Source organism: Diadema antillarum, unplaced genomic scaffold (assembly GCF_040938485.1).
Source record: "Diadema antillarum isolate AM-2024a unplaced genomic scaffold, OU_Dant_1.0 seq00000348_RagTag, whole genome shotgun sequence".
Lineage (NCBI taxonomy): Eukaryota > Metazoa > Echinodermata > Echinoidea > Diadematoida > Diadematidae > Diadema > Diadema antillarum.
The window spans coordinates 305,456-331,462 of NW_027271358.1; the positions used below are offsets into that span (position 1 = coordinate 305,456).

Below are 26,007 nucleotides of genomic sequence, written 5' to 3' on the forward strand. Positions count from 1 at the left end.
TCCATTGGTATCATCCACCTAGCTCAGGAGAAACAGACAGGCTATTAAGATAAGGTGGTGTAGAGTGAGCTTTTCTTGTCTTGTTTGAAATGGCGGCAGAACAGAGTTTCTATTTCTGATACCTAATGTTTACCTTTAAGGAGCACATCCCCGCAGATGACGCAGTCGTTGCACCCAGCGGGGTAATTAGACATCGAGATATCAATTTCAGAATGAAAATGGACGATGAAAGCCCGGCGGCTAGTGATAGCGCTGTAGCCAGCCGCTGTGAAGCCAGTGAGGAAGCATCCAAAGAATGCGTTGAGGCAGGGGGGTCCTTGGCATATAAATCCCGCCGCCAGAGTTCCCTACGTAACTCCCGAACGCCGCTCTCCTCCGGCTGCATCTTACGTGTTCAATATTTCGGTTCATGAGGTCACTGGCTGGTAATGTCTCTATCGTGCATAGCGCCAGACCCTTGTTTAAAGTCATAGGTTAGATTCGCAGCCGATGTTGATTTGTTTGATTCTCATCGATTGGCAACTGTTTCTGTCTAACTGTCTAAGCTGGGATGGTAGCTGTCTTTTGTCTGTCTGGGGTTAATTAGCCTCTCTTCCAGTCTCCCTAGAGTATTCTTTATTTTCTGCCTTTCAAGGTCCATGTTTGGCATTTTTTAAGCAGCATAGGTACTCCACAGACCACTGTGTGTATTAAAGGTCTCAAACAGGTTTCTGTAAACTCTGCAAGTTAATTTGACAGAGAAGACTTACAAATTGTGATTTCCAAGTGTGTATGATGTGATGCTGTACTTTAACCAATGGAAGTTTTACTGGTTAATTGTTGTTGTTGTTGTTTTGTGTGCATGTGTGTGTGGTTTACAAGGGAGCTCATTTTCACTGGTAACAAGTGGTAACTTGAATATAATATGCATGATCTTAGAGCTTTTCCATGTGTACTTCCAGGAAAGTGCTAGGCATCATATTGTACAGAATATTTGTCGTGGCTGTACACATGTATAAGTACACAACAAATTGGCCAGCCAGCTCTTAATGTGTAATACCCACATATTGTTCTGTTGCAAATGGTTAGCCAGGTATTGGGTCTGAGTTCAGTGACAAAAGTGTTCTAGAATCCTCTGTGATGAGGATTCTTACTTCCAACCACAAATGAAAACATCAGACAAAGTTATGATATCAAGCAAAGTTACTCAGTTCACAGTGTTTCCGGATACTGGCTTGGGAGGCTTTTGATGCAGTTACTGTACTTTAATAGCTGTCACTGATATGTTGTTAGTTTCTTATCGTGAATTTTATCAGTCAGTATGAATGACCCCCTGTAAGTTTGCTCTAGGTATCGACTGAACAGGTGGAAGACATCTGTTGGGGGGGGGGGGGGAGGGTCATGATGCCCCATTTGATATTACATAGGTTAATCAATGTGCAATAAACTGAGTAAATCACAGATATTTTGATGTCATTTTACATTAATATGATAAGCCTTATTGGTGTTCAGAATACATTTTCTCTTCTCAATACCTTCTTATTTCCCAGGTTTCCCCTTTTGCAAATTAGATAATTATCATTAACAACAACCCCCTCCCCCACACATGCACACACACAAGCACACACTCACACACACAAACTTCTTTTTCTTATCCGAATGATTACATTCACATCAGCAGTAGATAATAAGCCTACTAGCACATGCAGTGTACATCTGTATGCGTCATATCTCTTATACCGCATCTATCTGCTCTAAAGTGCCAGAACAAGTAGGACTTAATGGATTAGAAAGAAAAAAGTGCATATAGTATACAGTATCTGTTTACGTCCTCAAGATATCATTCAAGCATTGCAAAACCATTTATCTCCTTTATGTAAAAAAAAAAATCACTTCAACTACCCCCAAATTCCCGGATTTATACATGTGTTTGTGTGTGCTTAAGTCAGTGTGTCTGCATGTCCTGGGTGCTGTTTGTTTTTCTTCTGATTCATATCCCTGTATCACCCTTCTCTGCCATTTATTTTCCAGAAACACATGGGTCATTTTACTTAATACATGCATATACCTGTGTGAAATCTGCTGCTGTATTCAATGAGTAGAGGTTGACATTTCAACCAACATTTAAGTGCTAAAGGATTAATCGAAAGAATACCCATTTGTGGAGAGAAGAAATCAAGTCACTGGCAATGATTATTTGATGTATCAATGACACTTAATCAGACCAGACCATCTCTAGCTGGGCTTGATGAGTCCTCTGATTGAAAACTGACCGCTCCTTGTTATCAAGATGTGGCTTAATTCCTCCGGGCAGTGGGCCAATGCTAGTCCTTCTATCTCAACAAAATTTGCATATTGAGGGTTGGTCAAAGAAGGGGGGTAGGGATGTATTTGTGTTTCTCTTTTCTACTTCATTCTGTCTAAATTTTGGCATTTTTGCTCTTTTGACAAATTCACAGATACAGGCTGGTGCATTCCTAGCAGAAAGCAGAAATTGAGGGACTGATGACTGGATTAATTGACCAATGAGAGTCCCTCGCTCCATGGATGCAACCAATCAGGCAAGACTTGGATGTTCTCGACAGCGACCCCTGACCCAACCGAACAACAGTGCGTCCAAGACTTCATCGTTGTAGCCTCACATAAGTTGGACCACTGCAGGCTGAAGGAAAAACTAGCCAGTCATTCTCTTGGCAGTTTGTACTTACCGTGAATGTCATGTGACTGTGAATCCACCAATGAGAACAAGAGGCTCATACTGGACATCTTTGACCAATAGAAACAAGACTTGTATGAGAGGCTGACCCATTCACTATTGCACTAGCAACTAAAACAGGAATGTTCTCTGGCAGTGAAAAGAAGACATTGTCTCTACACAGAAAAACAACGCTGGAAATGGTCACCGAATAATGACAGGCTATTAGTCCAGTCTTTTTCATCTTTTTTTTTTCATACGATTTTGTTATAAATCAAATTTGATGGAATTTTTGATCTTCTGACATCCTGTCAGGATTATCCTAAGAGATTAACCAATTGGAAGGAGCTTGAAGTATCACTGACCAATCAGGAGAGTGTTGTCACCTGATCCAACCAATCAGAGGCCTTCATTTGAATTTGTGACTGCAAGCAGGAGTAAACCAAAGACACCATGTCGACAACGCCGTGTGGAACGTTTGCCAAGATTGTGCTCTTTGTTGTAAATTTTGTATTTTGGGTAAGTTGCTGGAATCTTTTAGTTCTATTTTACTTTGACAGCATAATTTTTTTGTGACACAAGTATAAGATTGAATGTTAATATACACAATACCATACCTCCATTGTCTTGTCCATTTATCATGGCATTTCATCATTTTGGTGGTGTAGTGCATTTATTTCTTTTTGGTTTTGTGTTTTCTCTAGATGCCTCTACCATACTCCCCTGCCCCCACCACCTTGGTGCCAAATCTTTGGCAGATCTGTTTATATATTTCTGTATATAAGTGCAATTAGATGTTATTACCCCCTGAAAGTGTCATAATGTAAACATGGTCATTAACAAGGTTTCCCCCCTCCCCCAAGGGAGGGTGAAACTAAGTTGAATATTCTTGGGAACATCCAAGTGAGGGAGGACAGTGCCTGAATTGGAGGATGTTGAGGGGATATTCTTTCTTTCCTTATTTGAAAGGGAGCATTTCCATTTTGATAGCAGAATTCGCTGATCTGGTATATTCTTTAGATAGAATATGAGGGATATTTTTCTTCAATAGAAATGTTAAAACAAAAAACAAATAATGGCCTTATCAGTTCAAAGTTTCTACCCCTCAATAAGAAAGAACGACAACAACCAACTTTTGAACTTTCCTCCTTTTCTTTAAACTCTGATATCAAATTTTTAACAATAAATGAGACAATCTACCAACAATTACAAACATTGAAACTTTGTACAAATGTTTGTAATTGTTGGTAGATTGTCTCATTTATTGTTAAAAATTTGATATTAGAGTTTAAAGAAAGGAGGGGAGTTCAAAAGTTGGTTGTTGTTTCTTATTGAGGGGTGGGGGGATGAGCCCCCGGTGCACCCCCCACCTCCCCTCTGTGTTGGGCCATGTATTGGACTTCCAATGTTGAGGAGTGCAACCAGTGTTATGTTCTTCAGTTTCGTGATGTAGATCAATATAAGCAGTGCCCTCCCAGCATAACAAGTGACTAGTGAGCCTTACAGATTTGTCCTTGAAATCCTTCTCTCCTTCTATTCTCATTTGCCCAAAGTTTATCTATTCATTCAAAAAATTCATTTATTCATTTATTCCATTACATTTTTACTGGATAACTCAAAGAGCAGATAAAACAAAATACACTTACATGTAAGTCCAAATTTACACAGATAGAGTATTAATTAAAATCAAATCTATGATTTAAATTTAGTCTGTGGACTGTTTAAAAAGTAGTGAGAAGTGTACCACAGTCCAAAAGTCTATCACTCCTGTTTCCTAAGAAACATAATGCAATTGCATTCTGATTACATTTTTCAGATCATACATTCATTAATGTGTGCATTCACTTGTTATTCATCTGCTTATGTGCAACTTCTTCCCTTTTTTTTATCTCTCCTTTTCAGCTGACCGGTGTGGCAGTGCTGGGCATAGGAATATGGGTCAGTGTAGACAGGGGGACACTGGAATTCCTCAACCTCTTCGAGGACCCCCTCTTCAAAATCATGGGTTATTCCATGATTGGTATAGGGGGCTTTGTCACCCTCCTTGGTTTCATTGGCTGTTTTGGGGCATGCCATGAACACAAATGGATGGTGTGGCTGGTAAGTCTGATCATTCGTCATCCCTCTTCTCTTCAATGGTTTAACCCTGATTTTCAGATTTGTTTTGTTTTGTGTGTGTGTCTTTTATCTGAAAGAAATGAAAAGAAACCTGGCAAATTTAATTTCTCCTCGATAACCAAGACAATGTTTGTTTTGTCTCAGTGCATTGGATAAAGTAAAGCAAGAACAAAACGCTGTAGGATAGGATAAAATGGAATAAGATAGTAAAGAGCAGAATTCCATCAGATTAGAATAGAATATGATAGAATGAAGTAAAACAAAATCAACAAAGGAGAGTCAACATAGCTGGGTCATGATTTGTCCTATATCAGTGATACTTACTCTCCTTAATGGAATATGTTATCACTCCAGGGTGTTAGAGATTACAAGCTGCTGAGTATTTGACCCAATCCATGAACTACTTGTCAAAAGTGACAATCCTCACAGAATTTCTGAAACTGTTTTCTTTTTCCCCTGCCGTCCATTTTTTTTCTGACTCTTTGCACATTCTTTCCTGTCTCAAAACTCTCTTATTATAATCAAAGGCAGATATTAAAGGATACTTTGTTTTTACGAGAACTTGTTATTTCAGAGAACATACTTTCATAAGAATGAGTATCGAATATGGATTAGGGTTTATTGGAGCACTGAAATATTGAGTGAGAAAAAAAACACACCACATATTACAAAGAAATATGTGTACATAGTAGGTGATTACACTTTTTATGTGTTTACGAGAAAAACATAATTTAACCTTTATTAACAAAGGCACAATATAAACTTAGCTATGGTAAATGATGTGTGATGACATCATTCATATGTATTGTGAATGCCAGGAAAATGTATACATTTTTTTTTCAGCCAAAAGTTCCTTTTCAGGATGATTTAAAGCTGTACCAGAATAATTGTAAATGGCTAATAAGATTTATAAACATAAATGTAGCTATTTGTGTGTTTTCTCCAGGGATGGGAAAGCTGGAACATCAATCTGGTTTGGGGAGAAATCTAGGAGGAAGATCATTATGTGTGGCATAGGCTCTCTTTCTTTGCTGGGTCAAGTGCTCTGACCCATGACCCCTTGTGCTCATAAAATGCAGTTGACCTTATCAGGGTAACGAGTCTTTGGGGGCCCCTCTCAGAGGTCGTGGGGGTTAAAGGTCAGTGGCACTGGGAAACAGACTGTAGCATTGTGTCTGTTGACTTGTCAATGCCAGAGGCACAATATGTCCCATCTTCGTAGTCAACTCCATGCCCCTTTCACACTAGTAAAGTCTTATCAGGTGATAACAGGTGCGCCTGATGCACTTCTGCAGTCAGAACTCACTCCCCACTTAACCCGTTCCATACTGAATTCTGAAATGTCCATGGACTTAATACACAGGCAGCCAGGTTCCCGTACGGAACGGGTTGAAAGGTCCCCTTCTAAATCAACCCACATTTGAAAAAGTCTGAGCTGTTTATGGTATACATGGCATTCTGCCAAAGCTCTGATATTGTATACATATGAAGCTATAATATGGAAAAGGTCAAAGATGACATGCATTTTAAATGTTTATAAAAGTTAAAATCTGTTGGTGACTGGATTTGCCATAATATAGAGCAAGAAGGTTAGTGTTGAAATAAACCCTATACAATGCATTACAAGCTATAAAAGTGGATATTTTTGCACTAGTAATTTTTCGTACCATGCTGAGTAAGATGAATTTGTGTGTTTTTAATTCCACACAATGTTATAATCATGTCTTTATTGATGAATAAAAACAAAGACATGTTGACATATAAGGCCTATACCATGTCCTTGGTCCTATTCTGGACACTTGGCAGGTAATGACACATGTACAGATACTTACAGTGGACAATAACAACATAGCTGTATTTACAATAGATTTATGAGGTTGACAACAATCACACAAAATTAATTAATCACCATACATTATCCCACACAGTACACATACACTAATTTCTGATTGCTGAAGTCTAAATCAACTTTACTAATTTTATATTTTTCCTGGTTACATATTACATAATTTTGAGTGTTTCAGTGTCAGTAATTAGTGACTCATTTTATTTTGTCCAGGATGCTCCATTCACATTTTCTAATTGTTCAGATGAAATTCAAATAAATCATTAAATGGATCCGGGATACATGCAATTATTACATATTACTAAGTGTCTTTCATACTGACATATTACATTACAAGATGATGAAACCCATATGACTGTGCTAATCAGCAGAATTCTCGTGGTTGGTTCATTGGGAGTCCAGTGGGAGACCCAAGGAATAACAGTAGTATGAAAGGGATATGAAGCAGTCTGAAAGGGGTATGAGAGGCCCAGTGGATGGGAAGCCCCCTCTAAATGTTGCTGTACTAATGATGCACAGGATAGAGTGTGTTAGTGAAAATGCGGCGCGCTCGAGAGTATTGACAATGGTGCGACATGCACGAGGCGCAGCCGAGTGCATGTTTGCAACTGTTGTCAATACTCGAGAGTGAGCCGCACCTTCACTAACGCCACGAAATAATCCTGTGCATCATTAGTTTTATAAAATGGGTCGAAAACTAACAGCATTATTCACGTACCTTTGTGGGTCAATACCAGTCAGCTACATGTAGCACTCGCTCAAAAGTCAAGATGTCCGAAGATGTTCGTCCCAAACATTTACGCACGTCGCACTCGGAAATCCCGCACACTCACCTAGTACTGTACGTGCGTATAAGAGTATACGTACGCCACGTACTGTTATGCACAAGAAAGGCTGCCGGCTGTTGTGGCAGCCCGCGGCCCGAACTAGAAGTTGTTTACAGGATTGACAGCGCGTATAGTAGCGCGTGATGCACTTGTAACAACTGATTGAGTGCGCACTGCTAGTGTAAAACATTGTGACGTACGTCAGGCCAGGGAGGTGGAAGAGAGACTCCTCTTAGTGCTTACCTGAAGAAAATAATGCACGCACACGTGACTCATTTCAGCGCTTCCAATTGGCTACATTCTTGAACCCATTTTATAAATGCTATTAGCCATATTGTCAGTAATGGGGCACGGGGGAAACAGACAGAGAAATTAGGCTTTTGTGTGTGCACGATTTTCCTATTTTTGTTTGGGGTGGGGCTGGGGATTAGTCCTACATTGAAAAGAAAAAAGATTAGTGACTAAAGGGAAAAATCCTTTAAACTGCGATTCCTTACAATGTCCAAGGTGACTTTTAAAGAGTAACTGAGACTAACAGAATGGCAAATTTTTCTGAATAGGGATAGAACAAGAACTTGTGGAAGTTCAATTTTTTTCCTTCAATTCATGGACTACCAGACAGGGAATATCGCACTCAATGAATTTCGCACTCAATGAATATCGCACTCAATAGGGCAATAATGCACTCATCTTCGAGTCATGCATTGGCTCTAACTCTTGCAATAATCCCTGCCATCCCATTCATTGCCATGCAATATAATAAGATTATTACTGATTTTTGAAAGTATGTGGATACTAATATTCCAGAACTTTCTGACTTATGGTCCCCCTTTGATGAAACCTCTGCCTTTCCCTACATCTGATGAAGTACAAATCTATTTGTAGAAGCCAACTAGTGAAACATGGAGATGAATTTGCGCTTTAAAGGCAGTGGGTCCTCATATTATTTAGGCACACTATTTCATTTGCTTGTCCTCACCTAGTAGGACATTGGATTTCACACGTATGCAAAGCTCGCAGGGAACAACATATAATTTACTGTTAGTTTCTGACTGCACAAACCTGGTGTGAAGTTTTTGCTAGGCTGGATCCCGAGAATTTTATATACATCTCAATTGAGTATAATTGCGCTTGGCTCATAAATATCCCTGTAATGCAGCACACATGGAGCTGAAGAATCAAACTCCATTGGAGTCGACCATTACTGATGAGCGTACACTTTAATTCACATATTCGCTGATGGCTATTCTAGCAGATGTGCGCTTGATGTGGTTTACAAATATACCACTGTGGGCAGCGGATGAAGACGAATTCAATCAAAAACCATGGCATCCCTTTAAGTTAATGGTACATGTATCTCAAAATTCTAATGCTGCATGCTCTTTACTTTCAGATTCACAGAGTAGAAGGAAGGACGCATTAGAGAGGTTTTATTTTAGATCAGATTTAACTCCACTCATGTAAAGAGAGCTTAATACCCTTTCTCTAATAATAACTCTTTAATGAGAGTGGTTTTTTAGCTCACCTGAGCCAAAGGCTCAAGTGAGCTATTGCGATCGCCCTTCATCCGGCGTCCGTCATGCGTCGTGCGTCGTGCGTCGTCCGTCGTCCGTCGTCCGTCGTCCGTCGTCCGTCGTCCGTCGTCCGTCGTGCGTCGTGCGTAAACTTTTTACATTTTCATCTTCTTCTTGAAAACCCCAAGACCGATTTTCATCAAACTTGGCAGATAGCATCCCTAGGGGGTTAGGAACTCAATTTGTTAAAATGGGCACCATGCCCCACCCAGGGGGCCCCCAGGGGGCCCAAACCCCCCAAAATTAAGGAATCTGTAAAAATCTTCTTCTCTAGAACCAGAAGTGATAGAGCTAAGTTAATAATATGAGTTAGTACATTGATGACTGTAGTTTCAAGTTTGTTCATGGCAGAATCAGGGGTGCCCCCCTTGGGACCCAGGGGAGGGGGGTGGGGAAGGGTTCTAATGGGGCCTAAATTGTACATTTTCATCTTCTTCTTGAGAACTCCATGACCCATTTTCACCAAACTTGGCAGGTAGCATCCCTAGGGGGTTAGGAACTCCATTTGTTAAAATGGGCACCATGACCCACCCAGGGGGCCCCCAGGGGGCCCAAACCCCCCAAAATTAAGGAATCCGCAAAAATCTTCTTCTCTAGAACCAGAAGTGATAGAGCTAGGTTAATACTATGAGTTAGCACATTGATGACTGTAGTTTCAAGTTTGTTCATGGCAGAATCAGGGGTGCCCCCCTTTGGACCCAGGGGGGGGGGGGGGGGGTGGGGGTGAGGAGGGGTCCTAATGGGGCCTAAATTGTACATTTTTATCTTCTTCTTGAGAACCCCATGACCCATTTTCACCAAACTTGGCAGGTAGCATCCCTAGGGGGTTAGGATCTCAATTTGTTAAAATGGGCACCATGCCCCGCCCAGGGGGCCCCCAGGGGGCCCAAACCCCCCAAATGAAGGAATCTTTAAAAATCTTCTCTAGAATCAGAAGTTATAGAGCTGAGATAATACTATGAGTGAGTACAGTAATGACTGTAGTTTCAAGTTTGTTCATAGGAGATCCAGGGGTGCCCCTCTTGGGGGTGGGGGGGGGGGTGGTTGGAAGGGTCCAAATGGAGGCCTGAATTGTACATTTTCATCTTCTTCCTGAAAACCTCATGATGGATTTTTGTCAAACTTGGCAGGTAGCATCCCTAGGTGGTCAGGATCTCAATTTATCAAACTGGGCACCATGCCCCACCCAGAGGGCCCCAGGGGGCCCCAATTCCCCCAAATTAAGGAATCTTGAAAAAATTGGGCCCTTATTGTACATTTTCATCTTCCACTTGAGAATGCCTCGTCAAATTTTGGTAGAGCTGTGAATAATTTAGATTAGTGACTGCGTGAAAGGTGAACTTGCGATACTCAGGTGAGCGCTAGACCCGCGGGTCTCTTGTTTTTTCATGTGACGTTATGACCATTAAATTCTTTTTCAAAGAGAGCTGTTTTCTGTTTTAAGAGCCCAACAGTATTTTTAAGGGGTACAATCCTGAAACCTTTGATGGTAAGTGAACTTAATTTGTTAATGTTGCATATACATGTAGATTACTAATGCAAGTTTAAAAATTATGATTATAGTGATCTTGTCAGGTTTGTACAGTGTGAAAATGGGGAAATAAAATTGAAATGAAAGATGTAATATATAGGAATTGAGTGGAAATTTTCCATTGCTGATGAAAAAAGTTGCTGAAGCCCCATATAAAGCCAAGAGATGGTATAGTTTTGGTTGAGATGGAGATTCAGGTTTTTTACCTTTTTTTTCAAGATATTTAGAGATCACTAAGATGAAATGTGAAAGAGCTATAATTCTAAGAGGAATTAAGTTTATTTGATGAAAATCACTTTTAAAATGGCCGAGATATCCAAAAACAAAGAGACCTTATTAAAGGTGGGACCCACCTTTTTATTATGACCCCTGTTTCACTGTGTTATTGTCATTTTTTGTGGACTTCTCAGCCATTTCAAAAACGATTTTCATCAAATAAAATTTCAATTTCTCTTAGAATTGTATGCTCTCTTTAATATTCCATATAAGTGGTTTCTGATTTTCTCACAAAAAAAAAGTTAAAACCAGAATCCCCCATCTCAACCAAAACTATAGTATCCCTTTAAACCTTCGCTTATATTTAATGAAGGAAACTGCACAAAAGCTACCCCACTCACGTTGCCTTTACTCCTTTCATATGGCTAATACACAAAGGGGAAAAATTATTACTAGCGTGACATGTTCATCAGGAAGAATAAGGGTCATGTCAACCCCATGTATAGTAAGGGTACTAGATCTCGCACAGGGACTTAATGGTCGCGCAAAGCAAAACTGCGTATAGCAAGCGCTATTATGCGTAGGACTAAGCGCAAAATTTGCCGATACACCTATGGAATAAACATACCTGACACCCGCTAAACATGAGAAGGAAGCAGGTAAGAAATTTTGATTTTGAACAAATTTTTCACTAAATTTCCAATTTTTTCGAACAAATTTTTCATTAAATTTCCAATTTTTTACCTTGTAATTTACCTACCTTACTTAGCTTAAAATCCGTTTTAAGGATGTTGTAGCCTAGACATGTCTTCTCGCTTGTCTCGTTCGTAGCCGATAGAATCCGTAATTTGTTCGATCGATTGTTTATAACATTCTACGAAAGCCGAAGCACGTTACAGCCGCAGAGGGGCAGACACTTTCACGCATGAAACTACATAGGGCAGCTGCGCGACCTTTACATACCCCGAGAAATTGAACGCATAAAATTAAGTCCTACATACAAATGGCAACAGCGCACTACTCCGTCATCGTATCATCAGGAGATTCTGGGAGGTGATTTTTCTGCATTTTTGTGATATTTATTGAGAAATTCAGGTACGATAGTGGAATAATTTCTATTATAAGAGCATCACAAATTTTTGTGCGCGATATCTAGACCCCTCAACCATACTTGTGGTATAAAATAATTTGTCGATTCATTGTCAAGTCGTACGGTACTGAAGATTTTCGTAATGTAGCTACAGTCATTACTTGAAGTTGAATTTCAGGTTATATTTCACATGCCATTAGAGCAGAGAGAACAAAAGAGAGAGACCGAAGTTTACATTGTATCAGTTGATATGAAGTGAGACATAGAAACAAAAAGGAGTTCTTAATGCCATTTGGAGATACCCTTGTCAGTCGGGGTGGATAGAAACTAATTTCGGAAATTGTGATTTCCCTTATTGTCTGCACATCAAAAGCCAACTTGAAGGTCCTTCTCAGTCGTAGCACTCCTTGCATTGTACAATGCCTGCGCCTCAAGAGATGCTCGGGAGTGGTATTAAGGGAAGATTAGCTCGACATCAGACACTAGAGGTACAATGATCAGAGAACTCTATGGTTGCCTGGCAACCATCGTCAGCTGTCACTCATACGGTAATCAGAGCCCTCGGAAACGAGGGGACGAGGGTGCCACGTTCTCCTCGTCAGCATCGATTAGAATTCTGATCCAGGTGTCAGTCAGTACCCCCCAGCATAGAGGTCTCTCATTACCACAAGCAACTATTACTGCATAAGATGTCACAGGTGGTAACACATAATGGTGCTGAAGAGGTTAATAAGAAATTGAGAGTGTCATAATCCCCTGGATGAAGACTCTCTGTACATACATTGGTGATGTTCAAGCCAATCTGTACTTAGCATTTCACAGCACCAGGACTGTGTATTATTACTCCTTGGGGTCCTCAAGTTAACATGGGTAGTGGCAGCTGAAGTTAGCCTCACCTACATCCTCTATGCCCTTACTGCAGAGCTGACAACCATATTATACTTTTTACTATATTATACATATATATATATATATATATATATATATATATATATATATATACATCTTGGAACTTTCCACGTGTTGGACTTCGAATGTTGTAATTATTAGAAGAAAGAGTCTCAAGTACGCCATGGATCCAACGAATTGGATCCATGGATCCAAATTTTGTAATCGTTGGATCCATGGCGTACTTGAGACTCTTTTTTTCTAATAATTATATATATGTATATATGTATATATATATATATATATATATATATATATATAATTTCCCCTTCATCCAAAGGAATATAATGTGTTACTGATGTGAAAAATTTAATTTCTTCTAAAATAAATCTTCTATGCTTTGACTTTGCAAATTTTCCCCATCGACTATTAAAATGTTGCAAAATTAATAACACACAAAAATATTGCCTCCTGTCATACAAGTGTAATGTATATCGTCTCAAAGGGGAAACCCTAACTTTTCTCTATAAAATCGATAATGATTCTTTCTCTTTCAGCCAGCGTGGTTCTCGATCACGAATTCAACCACTAGCAATATTGTTGTGCAAGTCCCAATCAGTGAAGTATTACACTCATGGAACATATGGCATACAGGAACTTTTATATTAGATCACCTGAGATAGACAAAGAATTCAAAATTATGTTTTGTCATGCAATGAAATGAGAACCTACTATCATACCTCTCTTTTCGGTAATTCAAAAATAAAAAGCTACAAGGTATTGTAAATATTATTCTGAACTTGATGAAAAAAGGAACAATCATCCATGGCTGATATTACTGGGTATATTACACAAGGTATTACTGCTTCAAAGGGTGGGTGAATAATATTGTTGAGGGATGAGTGGGTAAGAATAATCCATGTGACTTTATAGGGTGGTAGAGAGATTATGGCTCCTCACCTGGAATGACATCATAATTGGGCCACGCCTCCCACCAGGGGTCTATCAACCAATCAGGTTGCTCACTTACATTGCACTGTCAGACAAGGCATGCTCTGTCCTGGCTGCTAACTATCTCTTCTAGTCAGATATGATGTGTCAATGTAAGAAGATTGCATTACATCAGTGCAGCATTAAAGGGATGTTACAGTTTTGGTTTAGATGGGGCAGCGTGTTTCCAACTTGTTTCATTTATATGTTAATGATATAGAGAAAAACCACTTAGGAAATATGAAAGAACATGTAATTCTTAAGAGGAAATCATTGTTTACTTGATGAAAATTGGTCTTGAAATGGCTGAGATATCCAACAAAGCAATCCTAATAAAGTGTGACAGGCCATGACTTTTATTAGGGTTGATTTGTTCACTTTTATTTTTGTCGAGCCCACCGGAGGTGAGGGGAGACTAAGGGATCACCTGCAGCGTCCGTCAGTCCGTCTGTCATCTGTCCGTAACGCTACAAAAACTTCAATAACTCTTTACTCTGGGCTTCAATTGTAATCAAACTTCGAGGGAAGAGGAGTCATACAAAGTTTCACATTTTATTATATATATGAAGGTCACCTCAAGGTCAAAGCTCACAGGCAGGGGTCAATGAACTTTAGGGCCCAATGTTAAGTTTTTATGGCGCGTTTCTATTATGGGTTATAACTTTTGATCCATAACTCTATTTGTGACCTAACTTGGATGGTAGATGTCCCTTGGGGAGTGGGTGGTCACCACAAGGTCAATGGTCACAAGCATGGGTCAACGAACTTTTAGAGCCCAATGTTAAGTTTTTATGGCGCGTTCCTATTATGGGTCATAACTTTTGATCCATAGGTCCGTTTGTGACTAAGCTTGGATGGTAGATGTCCTTGGGGAGTGTATGATCACCACAAGGTCAAAGGTCACAAGCAGGGGTCAACAAACTTTACGAGCCCAATGTTAAGTTTTTATGGCGCGTTTCTATTTTGGTTCATAACTTTTAATCCATAACTCCATTTTTGACCAAACTTGGATGGTAGATGTCCCTTGGGGAGTGGATGGTCACCACAAGGTCAAAGGTCACAGACAGGGGTCAACAAACTTTTAGGGCCCATTGTTAGGTTTTTATGGCGCATTTCAATTATGGCTCTTAACTTTTTATCCCTGTGTCCATTTGGGACCAAACTTGGGTGGTAGATGTCCCTTGAGGAGTTGAAGGTCACCACAAGTTCAAAGGTCACAGACAGGGGTCAACAAACTTTTAGGGCCCATTGTTTATTTATTAGGTTTTTATGGCGCATTTCAATTATGGCTCTTAACTTTTTATCCCTGTGTCCATTTGGGACCAAACTTGGATGGTAATTGTCCCTTGGGGAGTTGAAGGTCACCACCAGGTCAAAGGTCATAGACGCGTCAATGAATTTCCGGGAATTAGATTAACATTAATTTCTTCTACGCGAATGGGTGAGACACAATTTGGCACTTGCCTTGTTGGATATCTCAGTCATTTCAAAACCCATTTTCATCAAACAAACTTTCAATTTCCTGAGAATCATGCTCTTAAACATTTCAATGTAGAGCTGTTTCTAAATATCTAGCAAAAAGTTAAAAGCTGAATCCTCATCTCAACCAATATTATAGGACTATTACAGAGTAATTTGATCTACCAGGAAGAATCCAAGAAGTGTGAATCCAAAGAAGGAAAATCCCATTACAGCGATCAAAACAAACTGAAATGTGTTATTTCCTTCCTCGATTGAATGTCAAGGACTTAAGTGGGGAATGAAAGTGAAAGGCCACTCAAGTTCGTGTTGACTGTCGTAAGTCACAAATGTAGAAGTTTCACCTTATACGCAGACATGAAATTCAAAGAAAGTTGCATGATTTTTCACATGTTTTCTTAGAATCATGACACTCGTCGCAACCACATTTGCCCCTTACTAGTTGAGAAATGCAAACAAAAATGAGACATTGAAATACACACAAGTTTATTTGGAAATAATGTTGATTGTAGAAGCGCATCTTGTATTAATGTAAGCTTTGTATCAAACTCCCTTTAAAGGGCAAGGTAGTGAATGGCATAACATTCTTGGAACTTTCTTTTTAGTTTTACCAGACTGTAATGGATGATTTTATATCCATGCCATAGGCCATATCAGCAATCCATTACCACAAACTTTCATTCATATTGAGAGAAATTATTTATAAGTGTTATGTAAATTTATTGAAATTCTTTATATGCAATTATCAATAAGTCAAATTATGGTTGCATTTGATAGATTGTTTATTATTACCCGTGTAAACTCCATTTTCACAACATTAATTGAATGAATCCTGTTGTCTGACAGACTTTCTACAAACTGTACACAAAAGAGTAAAAAAAGCTGTATTATTTGTATTAAGCTTCTGTATGCAATAAGACTTTATGACAGTGGATGTTGCAAGACAAGAAACATTTCATAGTATGCTAAATCAAAACAGGAATTTATTTACAATCAGTGATATTTGATTTAAAAGTATAAATGTAATTTGATGCAAAAATGAATATGCGTTTAGACTGTTTTGATAATGGGTGGCCTATTCCAGGAGAGTATTTCAAGTATAGCGGAGAAAATACTGAAGAGCTCCAGTTTTTAATGAGATTTGACAGGAAATCCCTCATATCCCGTGGGATTAGTGTAGCTCGTTTTGATTACTTCATGGGATTCAGGCAGGGCAAAATGTCTGAGACTCTTCTACAACTATTTCTATGATTGCTTTGAATTTGAGCTACAACCGTGTATATCAAGTATTTAACGTCTAGCTATTGATAATATCAATGAACATTGCAATAGGCTAGATAATCATACAGAAATCACACATGCTAATAGTCCTTTCTTTACTTGTAAATGTCAATTTTATGCATTTATTGTGATGGTGATCAAGTTACATTGTGTGTCAGTATATTTCAGTTTCAGTTTGGATGATGCCTTTGTTTGTGCTTGAATGTATTTATGTGTATATTTGTTTTAATATCCAATATACCAAGAATATCCTTAGTGGACGTCAATCAATCATATCTATTAATACAGATGTTGCAAAGTGAAGGAGGTCAGGGGGAGGGGTGTTTACTACTTAAAGGGATAGTACAGTATTGGTGGAGATGAGAATCGGGCTTTTAACTTTTTGCGAGATACCAAGAAAACACTTATGAAATACTACAGAGCATACCATTTTAAGAGGAATTCAAAGTTTATTTAATGAAAATCGGGTTTGGAATGACTGGAACATCCAAAAACAAAGTAAAACAAAGCAATCGTAATAAAGTGTGGGTCCCACACTTATTGGAATCGCTCTGTTTTGGATATTTCAGCCATTTCAAAACCGATTTTCATCAAATAAACGATGAATTCCTCATGGAATTACATGCTCTTTCATATTTCATAAGAGGTTTCTCATTATCTCACCAAAAAAAAAGTTAGAAACCTGAAATTAGGTCTCAACCAAAACTATACAATCCCTTTAATGTGTTTCCACAAAGTTACAAGCTATGCCACATACCCAGCATAGGAAGTTGTACAGAATAAGCAAGTTGTAAATGATGATTAATGTTCATCCAGCCTAGTTGTACGTGCAAGTATTTCCGTAGAAATTTAAGAATAGCCCCCCTGCTCAAACCCACATTAGGATGTTGTGCAATAAAGGGTAAACAGTACGGATGGTTTCTATGTTGACAGCTTTACATAGCATGAGCAATTCGGAGCAGGGTTTCAGGGGCGGATCAATGAATTCCGTAAAGGGGAGGCACCTTTACAAAATTAAAGGGGGGTGTGTGCCCCCCCCCCCATTTTGTTGTCCCCGCCGAACGAGTTCGAGCAGGGGACTATGAAACGGGCTCCGTACGTGTGTGTGTTCGTGTGTCCGTCCGTCCGTCTGTCTGTCCGTCCGTCTGTCTGTGCGTCCGTGTGTGATCAAAATGTTCAATTTGCTACTTCTCTGTCATTTATGACCCAATTTTGATTCTGTTTGCTTTATATGATAGCACTACATGGGAGCTTTGAAACTTCTACACAGAATTTCAGTTGTGACCTTTGACCTTGACCTTTGACCTATATTGTACATTTTGCTTCAAAATGCTACTCCTTCGCCATTTCTAACCCGATTTCGATTCCGTTTGCTTTATGTGATGGCACTAGGTGAGGGCTTCAAAACTTCTACACAGAATTTTGACCTTTGACTTCTTTGACCTTTGACCTTGATTTTTGACCTATATTGTACATTGGCTACAAAATGCTACTCCTTCGCCATTTCTAACCCGATTTCGATTCCGTTTGCTTTATGTGATGGCACTAGGTGAGGGCTTCAAAACTTCTACACAGAATTTTGACCTTTGACTTCTTTGACCTTTGACCTTGATTTTTGACCTATATTGTACATTGGCTACAAAATGCTACTCCTTCACCATTTCTTACCCGATTTCGATTCCGTTTGCTTTATGTGATGGCACTAGGTGAGGGCTTCAAAACTTCTACACAGAATTTTGACCTTTGACTTCTTTGACCTTTGACCTTGATTTTTGACCTATATTGTACATTTTGCTACTAAATGCTACTCCTTCGCCATTTCTTACCCGATTTCGATTCCGTTTGCTTTATGTGATGGCTCTAGGTGAGGGCTTCAAAACTTCTACACAGAATTTTGACCTTTGACTTCTTTGACCTTTGACCTTGATTTTTGACCTGCATTGTACATTTTGCTACAAAATGCTACTCCTTTGCCATTTCTAACCCAATTTCATTTCCGTTTTCTTTATGTGATGGCACTAGGTGAGGGCTAAAACTTCTACACAGAATTTTGACCTTTGACTTCTTTGACCTTTGACCTTGATTTTTTACCGATATTGTACATTTTGCTACTAAATGCTACTTTTGGCGGGGACATATTTTACGCACCGCGTAATTTCTACTTTTCCTTGTTATTTTTATTTCTTTTGTTTTAACAAAAAATAAAGAGGGGGCACACACCCGGTGCGCCCCCTCTGGATCCACGAAGTACTGAGGTTTGAATTTTGTTATGTGACCAAGGTTTGCGGAAGTTATAAGAATGTTGCAACAGTCATGGCTGGTACAGGTAAGCCCTTGTGACATGACATTTGAAGACGTGGCATATATCAATCTTGAAGCACCATTTGAGTGTAAGTGGACCAAACATTGTCATTACAGAGACCGGATGAGGGCCATAGGGAAGTACTTGCTGCATTCCTCTCGTCGTATGTTTAACTAGGTCTGCTTTCAGACGCGACAAATATTCTGTAGTTGTATGACGTACGACTACGAGACATTTCGATGTGAGGCTTTGAGACACAGTGCCCTCACGCCCGACTATCGCATCGTAACTACCATTCAGATTACGAGCTCCTGGTTTGCGATAAGCACGTAGCAGTTAAAGGTATGGTATAGTGTCGGTTGAGATAGGGAATTCAATCTTTAACTTTTTGCAAGATAATTAGAAACTACTTATAGAATTTTAAAGAGCATACAATTCTAAGAGGAATTCAAAGAGTATATGATGAAAAATCAGTTTTGTAATGGCTGAGATATAAAACATTTGAAGTAAAACAAAGTAGTCCAAATAAAAGTTGGGTTTCGCCTTTCATTAGGACCTCTCTGTTTTTTGTGAGGTTTTTTGGGGGGGTTTATATCTCAACCATTTCAAAACCAATTTTCATCAAATAAAATAATAAAGAGGTTTCTCACAAAACAGTTGGAAACCTGAAGCCTCATCTCAACCATAACCATACTATCCCAGATCTCAACTCGAGAGAAGGTTGGACTTGTAGAACAGTTTGCACTCTGGGATTATAATGTCCACTCATCTATGTCAGTCTGGGAGAAATTGTAAGACTTCAGGATATCTCATCACCTGCTTAGAGTCAATTCCGCCTACTCTATGTTATTGGGACCCAGTTTACAATATGGTTGACTAGCTTAGAGAAGCTCTTTATGAAGAGATTATGATTTATTATAATGATTGTATTAAATAAGATTCGAAATTTTAGTTGGAAGGAAGAGGGACATAGTAGGATTTAAATTCATTTCCTGCCAGCTCCTATTTACAGTTCTTCATGTGGCAAGTAAAATTGAACTGCAGACATTTTTTTTTTCCTCTGATGGTGCAATCTACACTGTACAACATCAGTGGCTCACACAGACTTCAAGAAAGTTGTATATTGCACACAGACTGACGGAAGTCAGTCTGATATTATTTATGATCACGAAGTCTGTTTTTATGAACAGATAAAATTTGACAAAAGACAGGGACAACTGACAAAGAGAAAGAACTTTTCTTGAATATTTCACATTTGTTGCACACCCTCACTTGGTTTACAATTCACTCATTTATGTACAAAAGTCACCAATGAGTAACTGGCGTTTCTGTGTCATTTGTTTTGTTTTTGTTTTTAGAGAGAGAGATAGAATTTGCAAATAGTAGTCTCCTCATGTATCTTGTCTCTGTCATAGTGATGACATAGGGCAGGAGATCAGTAAAACGAAAGCACAAATCATTGCAGTTTTATGTCCAAAACGTGTGGAAACTTTATGTGATTGAATTTCCAGTCAGTAAAGGGTTATGGCCCTGCATGGTTTTTATTGATACTGCAGCGCATAATTAATTCTGGTGTGTCTCAGTTTAGCAGGGTTCATATCAAGCATATGAAGTATGTGTATCAGATATACTTATGTTTCTTTAAAAGAAGAAAATATCAAACACCACTCCAGTCTCTCTGAAGTAGCAATACCATGGACTGAAACTTGAAATGTTTTTGAGGGTACTTAATCAAAGGTTCTCTGTTTACCTTTGGGAGCAGTGATTTAAAAATTTTTTCAAGATATCACATTTGATGCATATGTGTAGGTCTGTTATATCACAAAACATCCTACCATATAAAGTTTTTGCAGTAAAACCTGAAATATAAGGAAATATCATTATTTTTCTCATTAAACTAACATCAATGGTTTAGTCTGGAAACATTTTCATCATAACCATTGTTCACATTTTGTATATTTAACAATACTTAACATCAATTTTACAGATTCAAATTTGTACAATGGTTGTTTCTATCCCTAACTCACATTTTAGAACTGTTTTAAAGCACTAATGCTGGGTTTTTGTTTCTCCTGCAAATGGTAAATTGTGCCTTTCACGTGTGAACACTTGAATCATTAGCGGCCACGTTTCTTTTCTTTGTCACTTTCTTTTCTTTCTTTCTTTCTTTCTTTGCTGGTTATGTGGAGTTTGGGTGAGGAATATGTTGTTGTTGTTGTTTTACCTACTTCATATCATTCTTTTTTATATCTATGTTGTTTGTAAGTTAAAGGGATGGTACAGTATTGGTGGAGATGAGAATTTGGCTTTTAACTTTTTGCGAGATACCAAGAAAACACTTATGAAATAGTACAAGGCATACACTTGTGAAATAGTACAAGGCATACCATTTTAAGAGGAATTCAAAGTTTATTTGATGAAAATCGGGTTTGGAATGACTGAAACACCCAAAAACAAAGTAAAACAAATCGATCGTAATAAAGTTTGGGTCCCACACTTATTAAAATCGCTCTGTTTTGGATATCTCAGCCATTTCAAAACTAATTTTCATCAAATAAACATTGAGTTCCTCATGGAATTACATGCTCTTTCATATTTGATAAGAGGTTTCTTATTATCTCACCAAAAAATGTTAGAAACCTGAAATTAGGTCTCAACCAAAACTATACGATCCCTTTAATCTAGTGAAAGGCATGATCAATTTGTTTGAGGTCATGTGAAGTGTAAAGTCTATTGCTTTCTTCAGTGAGTAGTGGTCAGTGTAGATAACTCTTGAAACTAAAGGGTTAGAAGTAGAAATGCTAGTTACATGCTGGGAGTAAAAATACACACACATACAAATCTGTCTAGTACTCTATATATGGAAAAACAAAGCTAACAACAACAGGTCAATATTTGTGTGTGATAATGATGATATACATCATTGAAAACATCTGTTGATGTAGCTTCACTCAGTAAGCTGTCTTAGGTTCACTGAGAAATCTATTAATTTACTTGCCAGATTTTCTAGTCATCTGGAGTTATTTTTTTGTCGACACCTGATTTGCCAGATATTTTTGTTATTAAATAAATGGATAAAAAAATACAATTGTTATCTTTCTATGCAAGGTACAATTGTTTATCTTTCTATTCAATGAATTAAATCAAAATTTGGCAAATCTGTTCTTCTGCATTACTTTATCATGTGTCTACCTCTGCATGGCCCATTGATTAAATTTGTGTCCTCCATTTTGTGTTTACTTTTTGTCTCCAGTATTTCGTCATAGTGTTGTTACTTCTGTTGGTGGAAGTGGTAGCTACATCACTACTGGTTGCATTTAGGACAGAGGTAAGTAAACTCTTCTTATAAAGATGCTATGGCGTGATTGTCACAAAACCATGGGATGGCATTGAGAAATGCAAGCAATGGATATGTTGCAATGGAAATAGTCCTTGTAAACATTTCATTCACTAATTGGATGGGTGCAGAGTTAGATTCCTTCATTCATGTTTCCTTTTACTGTGTGATGTGACTTAATATGATATTAAAGGGAGCCACATTGTTGTTGGTAGGCTTTTATATTACCAATGCTCTTTAAGTCACTGTATCAGGTTCTTGTTTCTTTTTTTGTTCATTTTTTTGATTAAGCATTATGATTCATGTAGGATTTGAAAGTAACAGCTTTTTAATCCCTTTATGTTAATCATTTCTGTACTGGATAAAAAAAAAATGACAGCAATATTATTTATGCATAAAGACTTTGAATATGAGCTAATATTTTTATGCAACATGTATGATAAATATCATATATCAACTTGTACATTTGATTGTAATCAAGTCTGTCATAAAGCATCAATTGTTTTGAAAGAAAAAGTGTTCCCCTTTAAGGTACTATGCTAGGAATGTAGTACCCATTACTGTATGACTTTTGAGGACTATAAATTGAGATGATGCTACCCCCCCAAAAAAACACACACACACACACACACACACACACACACACAAACAAACAAACTTTAATACAACAGTTCTTGTTGATGGTAATTTCCAACTTTGCTCGCATAAGCAATAACATGGGTAAAAGCAATTCCTTCCAGAGTGCCTTCAACATTTTTCATAGCCAGAGACAAATCAGAAAAAAAAATGGAAAAACATCTCGGTGGATTTAGGGTCTATAGACGGGCTGGTTATTCAGGCAACCCGAACCATGTTGATACTTCTTGATGGTAATTACCCGATTTAGCGCATAATTACGTCCTGAATTCCCTCATGTGCACAGTGCGGGTCGCCATCCATTATGGATGATGACTTTGATGAAGATTGGGGAACGGCTTCCAGGGAAAGAGAGAAAGATGAAATGGAAGATGGAGCCTGACGGATAGAGAGAGAAAAAGAATGAACAAGAGAGGGAGAGAAACATGGAGGGGGAGAATGAAACAAGCGGAAGAGATGATAGTGGAGGGAACAAAAAGAAGAGTTAGAATGTAGATGGTGTGAATACATTTTAACTGTAAAGAGCTAGAATTGTCACAAAAGCAATGTTATAAAACAAAATGTACACATCATATAATCTCACACACATTAACACATTCATCGAAGGACCAGTGATAGAAACATATGGAGAGATAGAGATATAGATAAATGTATATAGATGGACAGTTAGATAAATAGGTAAATGATAGATAGATATATAGATATATAGAGAGATATATAGATGGACAGATAAATTGGTAGATGATAGATAGTTATATAGATATATATAGAGATATATAAATAGATAGTTAAATATAGATTTATAGACAGATAGATAAAGAAAGAAAGAAATTAATTAATTGATTAAGTAATAATTATAAATAAAGATTAATAGATAGGGAGAGAAAGAAATCACAACACAGGGGAAACATGAGCAGTAAAGAAGATGGGCGGACAGAAGAGAAAGAAGAGTTACGAAGTGACTACATCTCATTTTGACCATGAAGAAATCACAACTACAGGGGAAACATGAGCAGTAAAGAAGATGGGCGGACAGAAGAGAAAGAAGACTTACGAAGTGACTACATCTCATTTTGACCGTGAAGCTATGAGACTGGAGTGTTCAACACCTCTCAGCACATTATGTAAATAATGTCACACATCAATAGAGGGCCAGTGACATGTAAAGATAGAAGTAAGCACTATGTGGGCACCCGTCCCGCTTCATCATGAATATTCATCAGGCAGTAAGATACTGTACTAGTAAATGGCAGAAGGCTGGATACGTACCATAGAATGTAAAAACATATTGCCGGGAAATATAAAAATCTCGACAAATTGCATCAACGGGGAATGTTAAAATGTCTCGCCGGGAGATGGAAAATGTTCAGTTTTGCTGGGAAATGTAAAAACGCTGCCGAGAAATGCAAATATCATGTATTTCCGCGGTATTACGGATACATGTAGATGATGAATATTCATGTTGAAGCGGTACGGGTGCCCAAATAGTGCTTACCAAAGATAGATGATAGAGATGGAAAGAGACAGGTAAAATGAGGGAGAGGGAAAACGTGACCAGGTAAGAAATGCAGAAATTAAACCTGGTGTGGGGAAAAAAAGAACAGAGGAGGTGATAGTCTTAAGGAATGACTGCATTCATTGAGAACTCTTAAAATTACATTGTCTCACGGATAAGAGGAAAAGATCATAAATAATGTAACATATTTATTGGTAAACATCCATCTTTTTAATAGGATGACATAGAATACTATTCTTTCAGTTAAGAAAGCAATGTCAAATTTCGTAATTTGTCCATCATATCGCCTGAGTAGTTTCTCAGCCTTCATGTTGAAGACATTCTTAAAGGTTAATGTGGTGGCATGTCCATTTATTCATATACACATTGTAATGTTCATTGCTGAGTGAATAGAGAAATGAGTGGCATATAATATACAGAGAATCAGAGAGATTGATAGATATGAAGAAGATAAAACAGAACATACAAACATATGATGAAGATAAACAAGAACATACAAACATATGACGAAGATAAACAAGAACATACAAACATATGATGAAGATAAACAAGAACATACAAACATATGACGAAGATAAACAAGAACATACAAACATATGACGAAGATAAACAAGAACATACAAACATATGAAGAAGATAAACAAGAACATACAAGCATATGACGAAGATAAACAAGAACATACAAGCATATGAAGAAGATAAACAAGAACATACAAACATATGACAAAGATGGACAATGAACTTGCAAGCATATGACGAAGATAAACAAGAATGTACAAATATATTATAAAGAAGATAAACAAGAACATACAAGCATATGACGAAGATAAACAATGAACTCACAAGCAATTGACGAAGATAAACAAGAACATAAAAACATATGAAGAAGATAAACAATGAACTTACAAGCAATTGACGAAGATAAACAAGAAAATACAAACATATTATAAAGAAGATAAACAAAAACATACAAGCATATGACGAAGATAAACAATAGCATACAAACATATGACGAAGATAAACAATGAACTTACAAGCAATTGACCAAGATAAATAAGAACATACAAATATATTCGATGACGAAGATAAACAAGAACTTACAAACATATTATAAAGAAGATAAACAAGAACATACAAACATATGAAGAAGATAAACAAGAACATACAAACATATGAAGAAGATAAACAATGAACTTACAAACATATGATGAAGATAAACGATGAACTTAAAAGCAATTGACGAAGATAAACAAGAACATACAAATATATGACGAAGATAAATAAGAACATACAAATATATTCGATGACGAAGATAAACAAGAACATACAAACATATGAAGAAGATAAACAAGAACATACGAATATATGACGAAGATAAATAAGAACATACAAACGTAATTATGAAGAAGATAAACAAGAACATGCCACATAGGGTGAAAAAGATTGATAATTGGAAAAGATGTAAAATGTAGACATACAAGGAGAGGAGAGGAGAGAGAGAATGAGGGTGAAACAAGGAGAGAGAGAGAGAGCATTGTTTAACTCTTTCCATGCCAGGGACTTTTGACAGTGTTTACAATCATATGGAATTAAGCACACAAAGGGTTAAACCGTTGAGGACCCTGGGCTGATTTCACTACAACAGGCATTTCCCATAGACACTTACTCGGGACTCATCCTCAACGGGTTGAAGGGGCATTCC

The 26,007-nt window shown here is 37.9% G+C and overlaps 1 protein-coding gene across 3 annotated transcripts in view; it reads left to right on the forward strand.

The window, feature by feature from the left end:
* LOC139731002 (tetraspanin-6-like) overlaps positions 1 to 26,007 on the forward strand; it is a 104,980-nt gene that overhangs the window by 65,669 nt on the left and 13,304 nt on the right. For all 3 annotated transcript variants that reach the window (XM_071641874.1, XM_071641875.1, XM_071641876.1), the window contains 3 exons: positions 2,439 to 3,193; positions 4,577 to 4,774; positions 22,070 to 22,144. In XM_071641874.1, coding sequence (XP_071497975.1) covers positions 3,128 to 3,193; positions 4,577 to 4,774; positions 22,070 to 22,144 — 339 coding nt within the window. In that variant the 5' untranslated portion in view covers positions 2,439 to 3,127. The remainder of the gene's footprint in view (positions 1 to 2,438; positions 3,194 to 4,576; positions 4,775 to 22,069; positions 22,145 to 26,007) is intronic.